The sequence below is a fragment of the Alexandromys fortis genome, unplaced genomic scaffold (assembly GCF_014885135.2).
Source record: "Alexandromys fortis isolate MF-2015 unplaced genomic scaffold, M_Fortis_MF-2015_v1.1 scaffold_116, whole genome shotgun sequence".
NCBI lineage: Eukaryota > Metazoa > Chordata > Mammalia > Rodentia > Cricetidae > Alexandromys > Alexandromys fortis.
The window spans coordinates 5,684,172-5,706,115 of NW_026067998.1; the positions used below are offsets into that span (position 1 = coordinate 5,684,172).

Sequence of the window (21,944 nt, forward strand, 5' to 3'; positions counted from 1 at the left end):
TAACTTCATAATTTCCAAAAGCTTTCCAGTCTTTTTATTTCTAGAGCCTTCCAGTCATTATCATCTTAATATAAGTAAGTCTTTCTTTACTAAAGACATTTCCATATGTTCTTATATGCACTGCTTTCTTTCTCTAATACCTCCTCTATGATGGAATATCTACAGTCAGCAAACTTGGTGGTGGTTTTCCTTTGTAAGCAGGCACAACGGATCATAGGAAGGTGCCACTTCTTTGTGTTATGATAATGTTGAGCAACAACAACGAAATAAAAGAAAGCTAAATAGAAACTGTATGTGAGATAATACAATAAATTAGTATTTCTTAGGTACAATGTGTTAAACTAAACCTGAGCAAAAACACAAGTCATTATTCATATAATACACAGCACTGTTACTATAACTATGCTTTTGGATTTTAATGGCTGTATGTAGGCAATATAAAGAAACAGCAAATCCATCATCAAATTCATGAGTACAGAATCCAGTACAACAAATCTCAGTAATCCCTTTAAAACTATGATGCTCCAGCTTACTATAGAAAGATCTTTACACAGAGTATCTCTCTAAGCTCCCTTTTGATAAGCATCTCGTTTGCTCTTTTTACCACAGGAATGTGACCAATAGCAATCAATATACACAAAAGGTGAATACACATTTTACTCCCTAGCATCCTCATCGCAACCAGGACTTCTTGGCATACTACTTACCTTCGGGGTCTTTTAGAGGCAATCCTCCCTTAGCTAAATTCTACCTTGTGTCACTTAATATCTTCTAAACATTGGGAAATCCTTTATATCATCAATTCTGCTCTTCTAGATCACGGTCTAACAGTGCTGTTCTGCCCAGAATGTAAGATGCCATATGCAACCTCTTCAAATAATCTCCAAACGAATCTTACACCTAAATCTCAAAGAAAAAGTGCAGAATTTCCAGATAATGCTTGAGAACTAGGTCTCTCCAAATTTGGCAGCCTGCTACCTATGCCTTAGAGGCGTTTCTTCCAGGACCTGATGTATAAAGAAACAGTATCATTCTCTGAAATCAGAAAGATGCTTGCTAGAGTTGTTAATGGTCTGGAGCCCTATCCTTCGTGAAGAGGGTGCTTCAGGTCCTGAGAACCCAACTCTTTCATGCCAGAGATTATCAGCCCTAATGCCACTGCAAACATTTTTAATTATATTCTTGAGTTACGCTGTTTGTTTTGTGCAACATTGTCTGATTAGCCTCCTTCTGATTATGCATACTTAGTTTTAAAACAGAACCCGTTGCTTTACACAAATTTGGCACAAATTCCCATCCAATCTGGGATAGGTCTGAGCTTAGAAGCAAAGCTAGGGCCAAGAACCATCGTGTTGTTCCATTCCTCTCACTATGTCCTGTCACTCAGGCACCATTTTGCCAATCAGAGCCACTAGCGAATGCGCTTGTCAGGTAGGAGGGTTCTTCCTGTTTCCTCCCTAGTATGCACTCCTGAGGAAGTCGCAAATTACCTGTCTGCTGCGTCTTGGGTTCCAGGTGCAGGGAATCACGGTTGAGCTGTGCAGTCGGACCATGGTGAACTATGAGCGTCTGTCATCAAACAGGGAAGTTTGGCACGCCATGGTGAGTGAGGGACCGATGTCCCCAAACTCTGCGGAGCAGCCATCTGATCCACGGACGCCCGTGTTTCCCTCCCTTGTCTGGGTGGGAGCTAGTGGGCAGACGCTGAATTTGGCGTGTTCGTTCCTGCCTTGCTGCGGTTGTTCTCCGTGATCGTTATCGTTCCCTGGGCCGGGGCAGCCGTTTGCGAATAATTTAACTCCACAGGCTGCATCTGTGAAAAGATCGGGGCGTGTAATCGTACTTAGAAATGTCCCTCCTGTTGACTTTACTGGGAAAGACTGCTGTCTGAGTACTTGTGTTATCAATAAGGAAGGAACGATTGACAAACTCAGAGAACCCTGGTCTCTGTAGTGTCTTCCAAGAAGATCTGCGCTTGTAAAATTTAGCATTTAGGTTTAGGATCCATCTGGGTTGATTTTGGGGAACTTTTAAATGATACGTCCTAGGTAGAGTAGCGTTCCCCTGCTAAACTGATGCAGAAGAGTAGAATTAGTGGTAACACTATTGATAGTATAAGCATTTACGAAATCTTAGAGAGACATGAAGTCACATAAAGTAGAATTTAGCGAAAGAATTGTCTCGCAAATACCCCCAAAACAAGTAGTTTGCTAACCACGCCTGTTAGAGGTTACTAAGGTCAAATGTAAATGTTTGTTAACCAGCATTAATCAGCCATTAGCTACATTCCCAGAAAAAAACAAAAGATTAAACACTGTTTTACTCTGGGCCAAAAGTCCCCCTCCCCTACTTCAAAGAGCAGGCCTCTATCATGCTCCTTAAGGGGGCATTAAAGGGTCACAACCAACATTAAGTCCTGTTGTGACATAAAACATATCAATTCTTAAACAGCTGCCTTTTAAGCCATTTTGAAAAACAGTCTTCAATTTTGAGACAAGGTCTTCAATGTTGATTGAGACTGATTTGAACTTTGTCTATAGTCCCAGAGGACATTGCCCTTGCTAGACCTCTGACTAAGCACCCTAAGTTTTTGGATTACACCGTTACAGAGTCCTAAAATTACCAGTTTGAATCACAGAGTGGACTGTCAATTGCAGGAAGAGTAAAGGGATTTGCATGTGGAGCCTGGCTCTCCCTTCAGAGCAGAAGAGGAGGAACAGTGTCCTGTGTGTACTGCAGGGGGAAACGGACTAGGCAGTAGATATAGATCACAGACTAATGTTTTAGCAGTGAGCTCAGAGCTCTGCATCATAAAGAAGGATGTGAAGGGGCACAGTGAGTGACTCTGTGTATTTCCCAGCATGTATTAATTCTTTCCACGTGAATAAAGATAAACGTAATTGATGAGAATAGAATTTAGGGAGGGTAGCTTTAACCAATAAATATTTAATTTTCAATTAGTGAACTCTCCCATGCAGATGTGTGCAATCCTGGTTGACACAGTAAGGTCACCTGAGAGGTTTGAGATGCAGGCCATTGACTGTCACTCTTTGTCAACTTAAAGCACTCGGCAGCTCATGTTTTACATGAGACAAAGTCATACAGTCTCTTATGGATGACATTCTCTCTACAATGAATGCCCACTTTTTTTCAGTCATTCTAGCTAAGTGTTCTTCCAGTTATACTTATCTCTTTAACAAGTCAATTACTGATACCCTTTTTTAAATTTCATTTTAAAAGCATTACTGCTCTATGCTTTGTTGTGTCTATTTTCCAGACATCTCCTAGTCATTAAGAATTTCATTTCATTTTTTTCCTTAATTGCTATTTATCTATGTATTTATATATTTATATCAGTTTAGAATAGTGGTTGTAACTCTATGGGTCATGACCCTTCATGGTCAAAACCCTGGATCAGGGGTCACCTAAGTCCATCAGAAAACACAGATGTTTGTTATACAGTACATAACAGTAGCAAAATTGCAGTTATGAAGTAGCAATGGAGATAATGGGGGAGAATACCACTACAATAGCAACTATATAAAAAGGGTCACAGCATCAGGACAACTGGAAAATACTGGACTGAGTCAACATCCCCTCTAGCTGGAGCTTGCCTCCCTGTATGAAACTGAACATTGCTGTGAACACCTATTCCTGACTGTGAGCCCAGTGCTGGCAGACAGCTCTCTTCTCCTTCCAGGCTGCTTTCATTTCCAGAATTCCCTCACTTTATTTCTTCCATTTTCATTTTCAGGTCTTGAAAAGATTTATTTATTTTCTGCAACTATTGGTTTTTTCTCTTTATTTTGGGATTTATTTGTTTCCTACAATTTTTTTTGTTTCCCTGAATTTATTTGAGGAACTTAATAAGTTTCCTTTTAAGAGCCTTTGCCATCTTTATATAGTTTTAATCTCTTTTTGTCATCGTTCAGCCCTGTTGGAATATTTGGAGCAGCTGAGATAGGATACCCGGGCTTTGTTGTGACATACTTCCCTGGCTGTTGTGGATTATGTTCCTATGTCTAGGAATCTGGGTTTGGAGGAATTATGTCTAGGTGCTGATTTCTGGGAAAGTCTTGGTTGGATGGGAGTTTTTTTTTCCCCTAGGTTTCTGTTTGCTCCCTGGAATTTCAGAGCGTGTAGTTGGTGAGTAGTGCCTTTTTTTTTTTTTCTGACCTTGGCTGGTGTGTTCAGAGGAGAATCCTTGCTGGTCTGGTGTTGGAAGCTAGAGGAAGGGGAAGCCAGTGGGAGATTATCCTAGGTATTTATTGGAGGCCTGGAGAAAGGGTAAGGGTAATGGGAAGCTGTCTCTTGTGTTCTAGTCCAACGTTAGGGGCAACTGTGAAAACTGGATCTAGGGTAACAGATAATATGGTAGATATGCAAATAGCTTACCTGGTCATCTGGCAGATGCGGTGAGTATTTGAGCTGGAGGGTGGTCTGAATCAGCTGTAGTGGGGACGCGGAAGAAAGACAAGAAGGGATGGGCCGGTGACGATGTTCTGGGAATCCACAGAGACATGGACAAGTGAGAGGAATTTATAGCTGGTGATCTGTTGCAGCTCTAGGGGTAACCCTGGGTATTGGGTCTTAGGTAACAGATAGTGGGGAAGGGAGGTCTGCAGGCAGCCTACCTGGTCACATTCCAAAAATCTTAATACTGATGCATCAGGTTCCCAGGCAGCATTTACCTACTTCTTTCTTTATTCAGGTTTTTGTTAATCTGTGAAATACTTTTAGTTTATTGGGTAAAATGTACTATGTGGGCTGGGCATGTCATTTAGCAAGTGTCCTTCTTGGGGTTGACCTGAATATAGAAACCAGCACCCAAGTCTGTTACTCCAGATATAGGAAATCTGAAACAATCTTATCTGGTGTACCACTTATACACATATGGAAAACAAGTTGCTTTGGTTGTATAATACAAACCACACAATGTCTACTTAAATATCTGTTATCTTGCATTTGTTTTGATTTGGTCTTCATTTCTTCACATCCAATCATCAGTTACAGGAAGCAAAAGAGTTTCTAAGTGATCCTAAGAGACATCCTTTTCTTTATCATAAGGGAATGAGATTCTTCTAGTAGTCAGAAGTATTTTCTACAATGGAGAAACACCTGAAGGCGTCTAGAAAAATCTATTCAGTTTTGGTGGAACAGCCCTTCTTGCTCAAGCCATTCTGTATCACGGGAAAAGGAGAGAACTGCGGGACCCAGGGTGACTTCTTTGATTTTTATTTTGTTAAAATCTTGTAGTTCTTGGCTAACAGCCCATGGAAAATTTGTAGATCTCCCTTTGTGTGTCCTTTTATCGTTGGTGTCATCTATATCGTGTGATTTTACTAGGTATAGTCTAATTACATTGTTGTTTATCTGGAAAATGATGGAACGTCACTTATTTTTGTATTCTATCCATTTTCTTCATCCCAACCTTCTCAGAAGTTCTTCAGTTGTCTACTGTTCCTCGCCTGGACTCATTCCCAGAGGCTCTGCAGGTTACTCAGGGAGAAGTTCTTTTCACACTACACAAATGTCCAGTAAATTACCTTCCTCTCATGCATGTTCACGGTGCCACCTCCTAATTCCTCACTGGTTTGATTACCAGTAATGAACGTTTGATGTTTGCTCAATGATGAAACCCTGACCACCTGTTTCATACGAATGGTCCTGCATAGCCTGAGCCATTTATATTTATACAGTCTTAATAGGTTGCATAAACAGATTTACAATGAAATTTGTTCTTCAAGTTTCTAATAATGGTTACCATAATTTCCCGCTTGTTCTCTTATTCTCCTTCCAGCCCCAACTTTCCCAGTGGTAACCATTACCTACTTGATTCATACTTTTACTATTAAAAGCATAAATAGTAGAGCAAATAACACAAGAAGGTTTCTAACTAGTCACACTTACAGGTAGAACAGTGTGCCAGGTTGGCAACATTTCTGGTTAAAGCATCATGAAGAGTGAAAGAAAATGTTGTGTCTAGTGGTAATGTTTACGTCTAGTGAAACCTAAGTTCTCACAGTCACTCACAGCTGAAGCTGAATCAACTCATTCTACGTTCTGTGCTATTCTTTCTCCTGTGGGAATAGAGCAGGTTATTCTATCATCCTGTAAGGAACATAACTAAAAAGCTTATTTTTCATAGTTGGGATTGTTTATCCCTTGTTCTCTTGTCTCTTGCCTCTCAGCTTCCTTTAGTATTAGCACAGTTGTTAGAAAGGAGGATGCTATGGCTGTCTATGAGTCTGCTTCTTTCCTAACTCCTAGACTGTTCCCATTAACTCCTGATACTGTCTACTTATGACCTTTTCTCCAAGACAGTTGTGCTTAAAATCAGTCTCTCCAAAAACAGTTATCCAGATTTGTGATGTCATGGACTACTGTGACACTATTCAGGTCACAAATGCAATGGAAAGATAATATCCTATTCTTGAGACTCCTTAATTTATGGTCACCCTTGAAATATCAAAGGCTTTAGGAGCTAATTCAGGATCACTGTATTTTGTTAACAACATCCTCTCAGGCTCATGCAGAGGAGAATCACCAGAGGAAAGCTTTCCCTACGTAAAAGCCATTTCATCCATAACTCTAAGAAAGTAAAACTTTAGGCAGTCAAAAGTAATTTTTATAAGAGAAACAAGAAGAAGAGGCAGCAATAAGCTCCTGGGGTCATGTCCAGAATTATGCAGCAAATTATCCATCAGCTTTGCCAAAAGTTGGTTAAATTCTCCATGGCTTTGCCACAAAGAGAATTTGTTACTGGTAGAACCTGTTCCTTGAGAGGTGTTTGCACCTAGGCTCCTGGGGTCATGCCTAGAGTTATGCAGAGAACTGTCCATAGGCTTTGCCAAAATGGGTCCAGTTCTCCAGTGTTAGAGACCAGCTTCTATACAAATATCACTTATCAGGGTAGGGGCATGGGAATTTGAAAGTTCGGTAAAGAGGACAAAGATGAGAGTAAAAGCAGTAAAACAGAAAACGTAGAGTAGTACCAGGAGGGCGTTCCAATGAAAATTGAAATCCTTTGCTTTTAATTTCCATTTGCTTAAAATACCCCAGACCCCAGAAGGCAGAAGTAAGATTAAAAAAAAAAACTACATTAACCTGATACAAGGAAATGAACAGACCAGTTGAGGGTTGCAGGCTACATTCTTAGTCAAACATTCTTTTACTAGAACAAGACAAGTAGCTCTCACATCCTAGACCAAAACATGCCTCAGGAAAACCATTCCTCCCCTGGATGGAATTCAGATCTCTCACCTGGAATAGGAACTTAGTTGGATCCTTAGAACAGATAATATTTCTCTATTCCTGAAATACAAGGTCTGGATATTAGCCACACCTGTTGCAAATCAACTTGAGAGCAAGCAGAACTCTCTGATCTGAATCTGTGTGGAACCTTTGTTTGAGGTAGAAACAGACAATAACCTTGAAGGAACAGAAGTAAGTTCCAACTCTCTGACCTTTGGGGGTGGAAAGGCAATAACTTGGAGCAAGTTGAAACTCTCTGACCTTCAGAAAAGGTGGAAATAGGTTCAGATTTTTGGACATCCATACTCCAGGGCCGAGCCACAAAGAGAATTTGTTCATGCTATTCTCGGGCCTTGTCACTTGAAGAAGTCACATGGCTCCTGGCATCGCAGCAAGAAACTGAATAAGGCAGTATTTAAGAATAATGGGATTTTTTTAATTTATTTATTTCTTTATTAATTAAAGATTTCTGTCTCTTCCCCACCGCCACCTCCCCTTTCCCTCCCCCTCCCCCAATCAAGTCCCCCTCTCTCGTCAGCCCAAAGAGCAATCAGGGTTCCCTGCCCTGTGGGAAGTCCAAGGACCACCCACCTCCATCCAGGTCTAGTAAGGTGAGCATCCAAACTGCCTAGGCTCCCACAAAACCAATAGGTGCAGTAGGATCAAAAACCCATTGCCATTGTTCTTGAGGTCTCAGTAGTCCTCATTGTCCGCTATGTTCAGCGAGACCGGTTTTAACCCAGGCTTTTTCAGACCCAGGCCACCTGGCCTTGGTGAGTTCCCGATAGGACATCCCCATTGTCTCAGTGTGTGCGTGCCCCCCTCGCGGTCCTGAGTTCCTTGCTCGTGCTCTCTCTCCTTGTGCTCCTGATTTGGACCTTGAGATTTCAGTCCGGTGCTCCAATGTGGGTCTCTGTGTAGCTAGTGTTAGAGAGGCAGTCACATAGCCACAGAGTCTAAGACAAGGGGTTGAGGGCACAGTCAGGTTTGTCAGTATGGAACCCATCAGGGAAGGTTTAGGCAGGACATCCATCTGGGGGCTGTCACAGGTAGGTAGGAGAGCCATGAGATCTGAGAGAGAGCTTTGAAGAGACATATCTGAAGACCGAGCTCTGGGGCACTTAGATATTTAGAGGGTAGGGACTGGAAGAGGACTTAGCAAAGGGCAAGAAGAGGAGTGGCCAGTGTTCTTCCAGGGACCAAGAAGCCCTGTGTCCCAGGAGCACAAGAAGGCAGTCTGGGGGAAACTGCTAAATTAAACAATTAGGAAGCCACTGGCCTGAGGCTGCCTCTGTGCTATGAGTTCCTAGGTAATAAACTGGAATTGAATTCAGGAAAAAAAAAAAAAAGAAGAATGGGATGCTATCTTAGATGGAATGTAGAATTCTTTGGATGGTATTACTGACATCTCATTAAGGTGTTTATTGGCAATGAAACTAGTGTGGCAGAAAGTCTGTTTTGTAGAGAAAGTCAGCACTTGGTAGTTTCAGAAGTCAGTCGTATGGTGAAACAGAGGTAGGAAATTTCAGCATGTTTAGCACCATGGAAGAAAAGGCCCTGGCTCAGCACTGGATACCTAGAAGGAATCCATCCAACTCAGCCTTCAATCTAAGTTACGGATAGACAAAGAGATTCCTATTCCAAGTAAACAACTTCATACTTAAACTCCTACACTCTGTTCAAGGCATGGCAGGATCTGTTACAACAAAGACCCCAAATTTGGATGAATTATTGAGGTTGAATTGGTTCTGTACACAAAAAAATTACAAAATTTAAGGTCATGGATTCTTAGTTTGTGATTTTTACTGCAGCACAATTACAGGCATCTGTGTTTGCCAAAAATATGTATTTTGACCTTGTCTCCCTTGAAAAACATAAATCTAGAATATAAAAAGATAGATATACCTGCCTCTGCCTTCTAAGTGCTGGAATTAAAGGCATGAATCAATAACCCAACATGTCTATTATTTTTTTTTTATTTTTTTGAGACAGGGTTTCTCCGTAGCTTTTTGTTCCTGTCCTGGATCTAGCTCTTGTAGACCAGGCTGACCTTGAACTCACAGAGATCCATCTGTCTCTGCCTCCCGAGTGCTGGGTTTAAAGGCATGCGCCACCATTGCCCAGCTCATGTCTATTATTTTTTTTGTTGTTAGTAATAGGTCATATAATTTCTCTGACGTTTACTGAGTACTGCATTTCTCTTGCAAGGCGTATCCCATTTAAACATTGCAAAAATGACAGAGGTGAACTTCCTATTCAGTTTCCTTCTGTAGTGATGTGATGATGACATTATAAGGTCCCTGTCATAAAATAAGTGTGAAAAGCACCAGAAATAGATGACTAATCTGTCAAATAAGTATGCATTTACAATGTTGTTGGTATCACGCCTTTTGTTTTCACATGTATGGGATATATTAGAATGCAGTGACCTATAATGATGTGCATGTGAACTTCACCCCGGAAGAGTGGGCTTTGCTGGACCCTTCCCAGAAGAATCTCTACGAAGATGTGATGCTGGAGACCTACAGGAACCTCACTACCATTGGTAAGGTGTGAAATTGACTTCACATTTTAAAATCAGAAAGCAAGTTTTTCTTTTTTATTGGGAGTTTTCTGTAATTTAAATTGAGAAAGAGGAAGAGTGTGCTGAATAAATCATGCATGGTGCTAAGGTTCATTGAAGATATTAACTTACATTTTTCAAAATTCCCAATAATATATCATACATTTTCTGGTATTATATATTTTAGGCTACAATTGGGAAGTTCATGCTATTGAAGAGCAGTCTCAAAGTTCTAGAAGACATGGCAGGTAACTTACATATGCAAGCTGACATAAATGTGCCTCTGAGGAAAGTTTAATGTGTTCTGGATTTTTAAAAGGAAAACAACAATGTAAATAAGCACAGCTTAAAGTGTATTGATGATTATTAAATTCCAAAAAAAAAAAAAAAGCAAATACCTCCATGTCAGGGAGGAAAGTTATGTTTGCAAGGAAATAAGAAAGAAGAGAAGGAAAGAGTACCTCAACAGAGATCACCAGTGGAATCACAGCTGAGTGAGAGCTGTGCTGCAGAGCTGCCCATCTGGATAGTTTCATAGCACTCATATTACAATGGTGTGCACTTTGAACAGGTGATAAGTATCTGGCCAAAACCTTCTCATAAGCAAATAGACCATAGGAAAGCTAGTGTGACTTATATACTGGTGATGAATTTGCTGAGTTTATTGAGATGGACAGATAGAGTCAAGGGACAATTTTTGTGGAAAAACCATAATCCTTATAGCACATGTCTATGTGGACCAAATTCAAACTATTGAAATGCAAGGTGGAAATAGTTTATTTGTTATCCTTCCTTTACTGTCACTCTGGATAGAAACCATATGAACATAAAGATATGGAAAGAAGTAACAGTATCTGTCTCTGAGCAATTAGAAGACATGTAGTAGTCTACTTTGAATAGATTTGTTGATTGTGATTCAAGTTTATAAATAATTGATTTTCCAGCTTCATTGGGAATACATCAACAAAGTAACCCTGCAGAAAAGCCTCATGAGTACTAGGGGATTTGTAAACACTTCTGTTTGTCCTGGTTCACTTTGCAAATGTAGTATGACTCACACTCTTGGACAGTTTGTGAATATTTATTTAATGCTCTGTGTTTTTCCAGTTCTCTTCACATATGTGAAAAATCTCATATAGAAAACAAAAGGCTATAAATATGAACCATGTAATAAAAGCTCTTACCATGAAAGACATCTTCAAAGATGAATATCAACCTACAGTGTAGGGGAAAACATGAGTTTAAATGAAGTGATAAAAACTTTAGGTCCAATTCCTCTTTAAAATTAGACCAAGGCTAGAAAACATCGTTTTGAGTGAGGTAACCCAGATACAGAAAGACAATATCACATGTACTCACTCATATGTGATTTTTAAACATAAAGCAAGGAAAACCAGCCCACAAATCACAATCCCAGAGAACCTAGACAACAATGAGGACACTAAGAGAGACATACACAGATCTAATCTACATGGGAAGTAGAAAAACGCAAAATCTCCTGAGTGAATTTGGTGCATGGGGACCTTGGGAGAGGGTTGAAGGGGAAGGGAGAGGCAGGGATGTGAGCAGAGAAAAAAGTAGAGCTCAATAAAAATCAATAAAAAAAGAAAAAAAGGGAAAAATATTAGATCAAGGCCCATTGGTAACCACATGGTGGTGATTCATAACCATTTATAATAATACCTGATGTCCTCTTCTGGTGTGGAGGTGTACAGGCAAGAGGATCATTTATATACATACATATATGTATGTGTATATATATATACATATATATTTAGACAATATGTAAAATTAATTTATACAGATCTAAAGAGTGATCATTATAATGAATGTGATAGAGCTTTTACATATGCCAAGTAACCTTCTGAATATAGTTAATGTGTTAAATCCTTTACATATTACAGTCATTTTGAAAAGCATGAGAGAATTCATTTTGAAGAGAAGACCTATGAAGATATTCAACACGATAAAGCCATTGCATGTCACAGTCAACTACGAATTCATAAACGAGCACATTCTAGACAAAAGCCCTATGAATGTAATCAGTGTGGTAAAGCTTTTACACGCCCCAGTCATCTTCAGAAGCATAAAAGAACACATACTGGAGAGAAACCTTACACGTGTGATCAGTGCTCTAAAGCTTATGCATGCTATAGTACTCTTCAGGTGCATAAAAGAACGCATACTGGAGAGAAACCCTACACGTGTGATCAGTGTGCTAAAGCCTTTACATATCACAGTCATCTTCACAGGCATAAAAGAACACATACTGGAGAGAAACCCTATGAATGCAATCACTGTGGTAAAGCCTTTACATCTTGCAGTTATCTTCAAAGGCATAAAAGTATACATAGTGGTGAGAAACCCTATGAATGTAATCAGTGCCATAAAGCCTTTGCACAGCACAATTACCTTCAGAAGCATAACAGAACACATACTGGAGCGAAACCCTATGAATGTAATCAGTGCCATAAAGCCTTTGCACAGCACAGTTATCTTAAAATACATAAAAGAATACACACTGGAGAGAAATCCTATGAATGTAATCAGTGTCGTAAAGCCTTTACACATTTGAGTAGTCTTCGCAGACATAAAAGAATACACACTAAGGAGAAACTGTGATGGTAAATCAGTATTTGAAAGCTTTTTAACATCAGAATCTTCTCCAAATAATTATATATATGAAAAAGAAAGATTATCAGTGTAATCATTGTGATAAAACCTTTACATGTCATAGTAGTCTTCTAAGGCATAAAAGAACACATACTGCAGAGAAACCCTATGAATCTGTTCAGTGTGGTAAAGTCTTTTCACAGAGCAGTCATCCTAAAGGCATAAAAGAATACACACTGAGCTGGGCGATGGTGGCACATGCCTTTAATCCCAGCACTCGGGAAGCAGAGGCAGGCAGATCTCTGTGAGTTCGAGACCAGCCTGGTCTACAGAGCTAGTTCCAGGACAGGCTCCAAAGCCACAGAGAAACCCTGTCTCGAAANAAAAGAATACACACTGGAGAGAAATCTGAACAATGTAATAAGTGTGTTAAAACCTTTGCAAGTCACAGTAATCTTTTGTCTTATATAAGAAAACATACTGGAGAACATCATAATAATCTACAAAAACAAAAGAACACATACTGGAAAGCAAATATATGAATGTGACCAATATGGTAAAGTTTTTGCACGTATCAGAAGTCTTCCAATTCATGAGAAAATATGCTGCAAAGAAACCCTATAAGTATAGTCAGTGTGGTTATTTATTTTTATTTCATGGTAGTTTTTCTACAAGAATGAGCTTTTAGTTCACAATCAAATCTGTTAAAACCTTTTCATATTACAGTGTTCTTTGAGGACTTGCAAAACCAATACTGAAGGGAGTCTAACTATAAAGGATTTGGCAAGATCTTCTGCCAACATACATTATTTTTATTTATATTTTTCTGAGATAGGTTTTCTCTGTAGCTTTGGGGCCCATCCTGGAACTAGCTCTTGTAGACCAGGTTGTCCCTAAACTCACAGAGATCCGTCTGCCTCTGCCTCCCAAGTGCTGGGATTAAAGTTATGTGCCACCACCACCTGGCTGGCAGCATAGTTATTAAGGTACACAGGAGGGTTGACTCTGGAGAAAAATACATCTGACAATATTAACCATCTGTCCAAGCACTGTAGTGTCCTTTATTTTGTTTGCCCCTGAAAACTCATATAAAGGAAATTCCTGCAAATTTAAATAATGATATAACTATTTTCTATTTCACAGTGCACTTCATTTACATTAGATAACTAATCCAGCTGTAAACATTGATGGATGTATATTTGTGCCTTTTCATTTGTTGTGATATAACATGTTTTAATGATATTGATGTGAAATTACTGAATAATAGAGAATATAAGAAACAGTAAATATCTCATGTGCATATTCAAAGCAGGATTTTCTTTTATCTGGTTGACATATAATAAAGTAGGATAATCAGCAATCAACTCTATATTTCATAACATAGCTTGATTGCTATGGATATTTATATATTATTTAGTGTTTCATTTTCTTCTTCGTGTCCCGATTACTTATCCATTTGTCTCTTCGTCTTGAAGTACTGCCTTCTAATCACGTTATTCATGGATGCCAGATAATTTAACAGCAATGAGATTTATATTAAAAATTCTCTTTTATGTGTCTGTAATGGGATTCTGGATTTGTAGGACATGGCAGATATGTGGAGACTAGAAGGCAACTTTATAGAATCTTCTTTTGGCCATCTTCATATGGTGATCATGTCAGGTTCCAGTCTTGTACACCACAGACATTTCACACTGAGCCATTTCACTACTGCTCAAAGAAGATAAATTGAATATTACCTCTTCTTTTTAAGTTGTTAATATATTGTTGTTTAAGAATGGAGGAAAAGAGGATAATTTGAGTAATAATTTCTATTATGATTATACTGACCTTCTTTGTCAGTCCCCTGTCCCTTTAAGAGACAACTTCTGTCCACTACCAATCTCTCTGCCCATTGAGGCAAGCTCCTATTGCCCACCTTTCCCTCTCTCTTCCTGCCTTTCTTCTGAAGAGGAAGCTCTCGGCATTCCCCCCTTCTCCCTCTACTATCTCCTCTCTGTCTGTCTGTACCTATTTCTCTCCAATCCTCTCTCATAGCCTTCTAATAGCATCTTCCTAAATAAAACTTCATACTCCCCAAACACTCTGCATGACATATTCTGTTTTTTTGCCCATGGTCCCTCACCCTCAGTGATACCTACCAAGGTCCCTTATGGCGTAAATCTTTCAAATCTTATTTGCAAATGAAAATTATATACTATTGTATTTTTATTTTGTTTGTGTTAATTAATTCTAAGGACTGGATGTTTGTTCATAAAACTTTTGCAGAACAAAAGTGAATGCCAAAGAATTGTCTCAGTAGCAAAATTCAGTTGCTGCTAAGCCTGATGACCTGAGTTCTATCTCTGGGAGACCCATATGTCTTCTGGCAATTTTTCTCTTATTTCTGCACTTGGTCTGTGGCATATGCACAATCACCCATCAAAACATAAATAATCTTGAAGCCCAAATAAATACCATTAGGTCATGGGTAGCCAGACAACTCCCGTGGTTTCATCTCTAGAGCTCACATGGAGGAAGTAGATAATAGAAACCTCTACTATCTTATCACTATCACAAAATCACAAAGGAACAGATGTATGCACTCAAACACAGTTCAAACATCTTAATGGATGAGATTAACAAAGCAAGTGGTGCAGTTATTGAAAATATATGTAACAAGTTGCAAATTCAAATTGTTATTGTAGAATTTCAAAAGTGACCATTAATCAAAACATTGATTGTTGATTTTTACATATTATTTTTTACCCATATTTCTCTGACTTATACATAGAGTAATAATAAGACATAGCTGGGTCTCATGCATGCCTGTGATCCCAGGACATGGTAGACAGTGGGAGGATGAGCTCCCTGAATTTCAGACCAACTTTGTCCACATAGTGAGTTCCAGATCAGCCATGACTAGGTGGTGATGTCCTGTCTCAAAAAGTTTCTGAAAAGAAAAATCATATCTCAAATTATGGAACATTATCTACTATAATCTTACTAGACTTTGACTTGTCTCAACAAGATCATTTGTTATCATTACTCACTTAAGAGGACTGTGTTAACAATGACAATAAGAGGCCATGCGAAGAGCCCATTCACAGAGGGGGAGAAAGCCATTGAATGCTGTATGTGGAGTCCACTTGTTTGTTTGCCAATCACACAGACTCCTGAAATGATCTCACAGAAATCTGTATTAATTGCAATACTGTTTGGCCAATAGCTTAAGTGTATTATTGACTAATGTTTATATCCTAAACTAATCCATCACCATTTATCTGTGCATTACCACGAGGTCATGGCCTATTGGCAAAGTTTTGGCAGGCTCCAGCACAGACAACTGTCCCCAGAGGCTACATGACTCCACCTTCTTTTTCCCAGAATTCAGTTTAGTTTTCCTGTCTAGTTCTGCATCCCCGGCACCCGGCCGCCCGCATGGCTAGCTTATACCCGAAATAATTACATGGAAACTGTATTTTTTTAAACACTGCCTGGCCCGTTATCTGTAGCCTCTTATTGGCTAGCTCTTACATATTGTTCTAACCCATTTCTAATATTCTGTGTAGCCCATGAGGTGGCTTACCAGAGAGGATCTTAACCTGCGTCTGTCTGGAGTGGGAGAACCATGGCGACTCTCTGATTCAGCTTCTTTCTCCCAGCATTCTCTTCTGTATACTCCACCCACCTATGTTCTAACCAATAAAATGGACCAAGGCAGTTTCTTTATTATAATTAACCAATGTCCTTCCTCCATCACTAAGCTACTGGCTGAAACATATTTATTCCTTAACCAATAAAATCAATACATAGACAGAAGGACTTCCCAGAGACCTCTTTGGGTCCAGACATAAGTCTGGGACCTCCAAGGGAGTAGCACCTTTGTGGGTCTGGTCACACCAAAATTTTGGGTTTGCAAAGGAATAGACTAGAGCCACAGACCTTTGCAGGTCTGAGCCTGAGCCAGGGAACTCTGCAGGAGTGGACACAGACTAGGGATATTTACAGAAACAGAACTGATCCAGCAACCTAGGCCAGAGCAATCCTGAGACAGTGAACTCCACAGGAGCAGGTACAAGGGAGCAGCTGCTGAGGGAATAGGCCAGAACCAGAGACCTCTGAGGGTCCAGGCATGGGTCTGGAACCTCTGAGTTAGGCCTGAGCCAGGACCTCTGCTGGTCCAGGCATGGGTCTGGGACCTCTGAGGGAGTAGGCAGCAACCAGAGACCTCTGTGGATCTGGAGCACAAATCAGGAATGCCAAGGGAGAAGACCTGAGCCAGAACTTCTACCAGAATAGACCAAAGGCAGCAACCTCAGCAGAAAGTGCCCCAAGCAAGCAAACTCTTTGGGAGCAGGCCTGAATGACCCCCTGGTATTGCTGAGCAAAGAATGGGAGTGTCAAGTAACCTCCAGGAACATGGAGTGACCAACATGGTGACTGGAACTGTGGCCCTACTGTACCATGAGGAGCAGCCATCTGAGCCTTGGATCTACTTGCAGCTGGAACATTGATCACAGCCCCAACTACATCAATCAAAGGAAAAGATGGGTATACAAGGTAAGAGCATATGCAACACCACAAAGAACAACACAACACCAGTAAAAACTAGTGACCATACAACAGCAAGACTTGAACAGCTGAAGCAGAAGAAAATGACATAAAAAATAACTTTAGGAGAATGTTTGAGGCCCTTAAAGAGGAAATGGAAAATTCCCTCAAAAAGAAAAAAAAAATTGAGGGGAAGACAAAAAAAATTAAAAGACATCAACAATTCCCTTAAAGAAAACCAAGAAAGAGCAATCAAACATATGAAAGAAACTATTCATGACTTGAAAACTGAAATAGAGACAATAAAGAAAACACAAGCCAAGGGAATTATAGAAACAAAATCATGAAAAAGCAATCAGGAACCACAAATACAAGCATAAACAGCAGAGTACAAGGGAGAAGACAGAAACTCAAGCACTGAAGATACAATAGAGGAAATCGACTCATCAGTCAAAGAAAACATTAAATATAACAAAAGCTTAACACAAAATATCCTGGAAATATAGAACACCATGAAAAGACCAAATGCAATAATAATAGGTCTAGTAGAAGAAGTTCAAACAAAAGCACAAAAATATATTTAAAAAACTCAAAAAAGAAAACTTTCCCAACCTAAAAAAATAAATACCTATGAAAATACAAATAGCTTACAGAACACTAAATAAACGATCAAAAAAATTCCCCTTGCCACATAATAATCAAAACACTAAACATACAAAATAAAGAAATAATATTAAGAGCTGCAAAGAAAACAGGACAAGTGACATATAAAGACAGACCCATCAGAATTATTCCTGACTTCTCAATGGAAGCAAAGCCAGAAGGTTCTGGTCAAGCATTATGCTGACATTAAGAGAACATGGATGCCAGCTCAGACTACTGTGCCCAGCAAAGTTTTCAATCACCATAGATGGACAAAACAAGAAACTCCACGACAGAACCAGATTTAACCAATACCTGGCCACAAACCCAGCCCTACATAAGATATTAGAAGGAAAACTCAAATCTAAGAAAGTTGGCTACATCAACAAAAACACTGATAATTGACAGCAAATTCCAAAGTAGGGCAAAACACACAAAGTAACGTAATCAACAGCAAAAACTAAATTAACAGGAGATAGCATTCACTGGTTTTTTTTAATGTCCCTTAATATAAATGGACTCAACTCACCTATAAAAAGACACAGGCTAACAGATTTGATACAAAAACAGAATCTATTGCTGCATACAAGAAACAAACTTCAACCTCAAAGATATTTATGGCCTCAGTAAAGGTTTGGGAACATTTTCCCAATTAAATGGACATATAAAACAAGCTGGCATAGATATCCTAATATCTAACAAAATAGACTTCAAACTAAAATCAAACAAAAGAAACAAAGAAGGACATTTCATATTATCACAGGAAAAAACATCAAGAAGAACTCTCAAACTGAACATTTATGTCCCAAATACAAGGATTCCCTCATATGTGCAAGAAACACTTCTAAAGCTAGACCACACATTGAACCCCACACATTAGTAATGGGAGACTTCAACACTCCACTCTTGCTGTGGGACTTGTATGTCAGACAAAAAATTAACAGAGAGTTATAAATAAATGCAATATTTATAAATGTAATGTATAGTTAATAAATATAAATTAATAGTCAAAAAATTAACAGAGAAATACGGTGACTAACAAATGTTATGACTCAAATGGATTTAAGTCATAACATCTATAGAACATTCCATCCAAACATAAAATAGTATACCTTCTTCTCAACACCTCAGGGAACCTTTTCAAAAATTGACAACACACAAGGTAATAAAGAAAACCTCAACAGATATTAAATTGGAAAAACACTATGTATCTTATTGGATCACTATGGCTTAACATTAGAATTCAACAATAACATTAATTCTAGAAGGCCCACAAACACGTGGGAATTAAACAATTCTCACCTGAAGCATCAATGGGTCAAGGAAGAAATAAAGGGAAAAAAATTAAAGACGTCCTAAAATTTAATAGAAATGACCACACAACATATCCAAATTTAGGTGACACAATGAATGCAGTATTAGGAGGAAATTTAATAGCAATAAATGTTTACATAAAGATGCTGGGAAAATTCCACACTAGTGAATTAACAGAACATTTGAAAACTTTAGAACAAAAGCTAACTCAACCAGGAGAACTAGACAGCATGCTTCATCCCCAAGGGCAAACATATTCCAAAACTTATAGATGTACCTGAAATAAAAATCTTTTAGCTCATAGGTATAAAGTTATATAATTAGGTGTTACAATATGAGTATAAATTTTGTATCCATACAAAATTTCTGTTCTACATGTTTAGCTTCTTGATAGCTGTAACAATCTTTTAAAATTTTTTAAGAAAATACAAGTTATCAAAAAGACTTTGTTGGATTTCATATTTTCAGACTGTATAATTATTTGTATCATAAATTTCTGCAATCACTATTCAAAATTAAAATATATAGTTCTATAATAAGATAATTAAATTCAGGTTTGGTTCCTAAAAGTAAATGGTTAATTTGTCCTTATCAGCTTGGTGATACCCTTGGCCACAGGGACAAGTACTGAGACATCTCATCGAAATCAGTTCTTTTCTTCTTCCACAGGAAATCTCTTAAAAATGACTTAGTCTATCTAAAAACCATGTTCAACTCCTGTTGAAGGGTTCAAGAAACTTGTAAAGCTGCTAATATATCAAACATTTCTCAAAACACCATACCTCAAGAACTGAATAAAGGATGTGTCAATAACTCAAAGAAATTCCATTACAATCAGGAATAAGACAAAGTTGACCATGCTCTACATTTCTTCAGCATAGTTCTTGAAGTTTTAGCAATAGCAATAAGGCAACAAAAAGAGATCAGGGGGATTCAAATTGGAAAGGAAGAAGTCAAACTTTTATTTGCAGATGATATGATAGTGTACATAAGTTCTCTACCAGAAAACTCCTACAACTGATAAATACCTTCAGTGATGTGGCAGGATACAAGATCAACTCAAAAAAAATCAATATCCCTCCTATACACAAATGATAAAGAAGCTGAGAAGGAAATCAGAGAAATTATTTCACAATGGCCACAAATAACATAAAATATCTTGGGGTAACACTAACCAAGGAAGTGAAAGACCAATTTGACAATAACTTTAAGTCTTTGAAGAAAGACATTGAAGAAGATACCAGAAAATGGAAAGATCTCCCATATTCTTGGATAAGAAGGATCAACATAGTAAAAATGCCAATCCTACCAAAAGCAATCTACAGATTCAATGCAATCCCCATCAAAATCCCAACACAATTCTTCACATACCTTGAAAGAACAATAATCAACTTCATATGGAAAAGCAAACAACAAAAACAAACAGGATACCCAAAACAATCCTATGCAATAAAGGAACTTCTGGAGGCATCACCATCAAGCTCTATTATAGAGCTACAGTAATGAAAACAGCTTGGTATTAGCATAAAAACAGAGAGGTTGACCCATGGAATCGAATTGAAGACCTGGATATTAACCCACACACCTATGAACACCTAATTTTTCACAAAGAAGATAAAATTACACAATTGAAAAAATAAATCATCTTCAATAAACGGTGCTGGTATAACTGGATGTCAACCTGTAGACGAATGAAAATAGATCCATACTATCACCATGCACAAAACTCAAATCCAAATGGATTAAAGACCTGAAAATGGGAAGTAATCTCCAATGCAAGGGCACAGGGGACCACTTTCTAAACATAATGCCAGTAGCACAGACCCTAAGAGCAACAATAAATAAATGGACCATTCTGAAACTGAGAAGCATCTGTAAATCAAAAGACACAGTGCATCCTACTGAATGAGAAAAGATCTTCACCAACCCCACATCAGACTAATGACTGCTATCCAAAATATATAAAGAAATCAAGAAATTAGACATTAATAGTCTAAATAACCCAGACTTCCCACAGGACAGGGAACCCTGACTGTTCTTCGGACTGGAGAGGGAGGGGGAGGGGAGTAGAAGGGGGAGGGGGGAGGGGGAGAGAAAAGGAAGGCAGGGAGGAGGCAGAAATTTTTAATAAAAAGAAAAAAAAGATCAGTACGATTACTCCAGTTGGGCCACAAACTTATTTCCTAGAAGAATGCTCGCGCATTTTCTTTTCTTTATTTTTTTAGGTGGAGGCACACAGGCCAGTTCCATAATTAACATTTGAGCTCATTCCCATGCAGTGAGAAAGGTGGAAGGAAATCTTCAAATGAACAGAGAACTAAGGTAAAGGGACTAAGGCGAAACATTATTGTCACTAAGGTGAAACATTGTCCTAACTAATGTGAAACATTATTGCTAACTAAGGTGAAACATTGTTGCTAACTAAGGTGAAACATTGTTGCTAGCTAAGGTGAAACATTGTTGCTAACTAAGGTGAAACATTGTTGCTAACTAAGGTGAAACATTGTTGCTAGCTAAGGTGAAACATTATTGCACTCAACTTTTTAACTTTGGGTAGGAGAATGTTCATGAAAAAAAAAACCTTCAAAACCAAAAAAAAATGGCATACTGAACTAAACAGAGAATTCTCAACAGAAGAATTTCAAGTGTCCAAAAGATATTTAAGGAAAAGTTCAACTTCCTTAGCTATCACAGAAATACAAATCTAAACAACTCTAAGGTATCATCTTAATCTTGTCAGAATGGCTAAGATCAAAAACACTAATGATAGCTTATGCTGGAGAGGATGTGGTGTAAGGGAAACACTCATCCATTGCTGGTGGGAATGCAAACTGGTACAACCACTTTGAAAATTAGCATGGCAGTTTCTCAGAAAACTGGGAATCAACCTACCTTAGGATCTAGCAATACAACTCTTGGGAATATGCCCAAAAGATGATCAATCATACTACAAAAGCATTTGTTCAATTCTGTTCATAGCAGCATTATTTGGAATAGCCAGAACCTGGAAACAACCTAGATGCCC

General features: G+C 38.6%; 1 protein-coding gene across 6 annotated transcripts; it reads left to right on the plus strand.

Moving 5' to 3' along the window:
* The first annotated feature begins 1,473 nt into the window (after nucleotides 1-1,473).
* LOC126512626 (zinc finger protein 431-like) lies at nucleotides 1,474-21,269 on the plus strand. 6 transcript variants are annotated; one of them, XM_050160484.1, is made up of 5 exons: nucleotides 1,481-1,602; nucleotides 5,068-5,218; nucleotides 9,673-9,799; nucleotides 10,005-10,065; nucleotides 11,722-12,728. In XM_050160484.1, the coding sequence occupies exons 3-5, from the start codon at nucleotides 9,766-9,768 to the stop codon at nucleotides 12,437-12,439; spliced, it is 813 nt and encodes a 270-aa protein (XP_050016441.1). In that variant the 5' UTR covers nucleotides 1,481-1,602; nucleotides 5,068-5,218; nucleotides 9,673-9,765; the 3' UTR covers nucleotides 12,440-12,728. The 6 variants fall into 6 exon arrangements, with proteins under 6 accessions (XP_050016445.1, XP_050016443.1, XP_050016440.1 ...); XM_050160485.1 differs by lacking the exon at nucleotides 1,481-1,602 and adding an exon at nucleotides 4,135-4,146; XM_050160488.1 differs by lacking the exons at nucleotides 5,068-5,218; nucleotides 11,722-12,728 and adding an exon at nucleotides 21,145-21,269 and having other exon boundaries at nucleotides 1,474-1,602.
* Nucleotides 21,270-21,944: the final 675 nt, after the last annotated feature.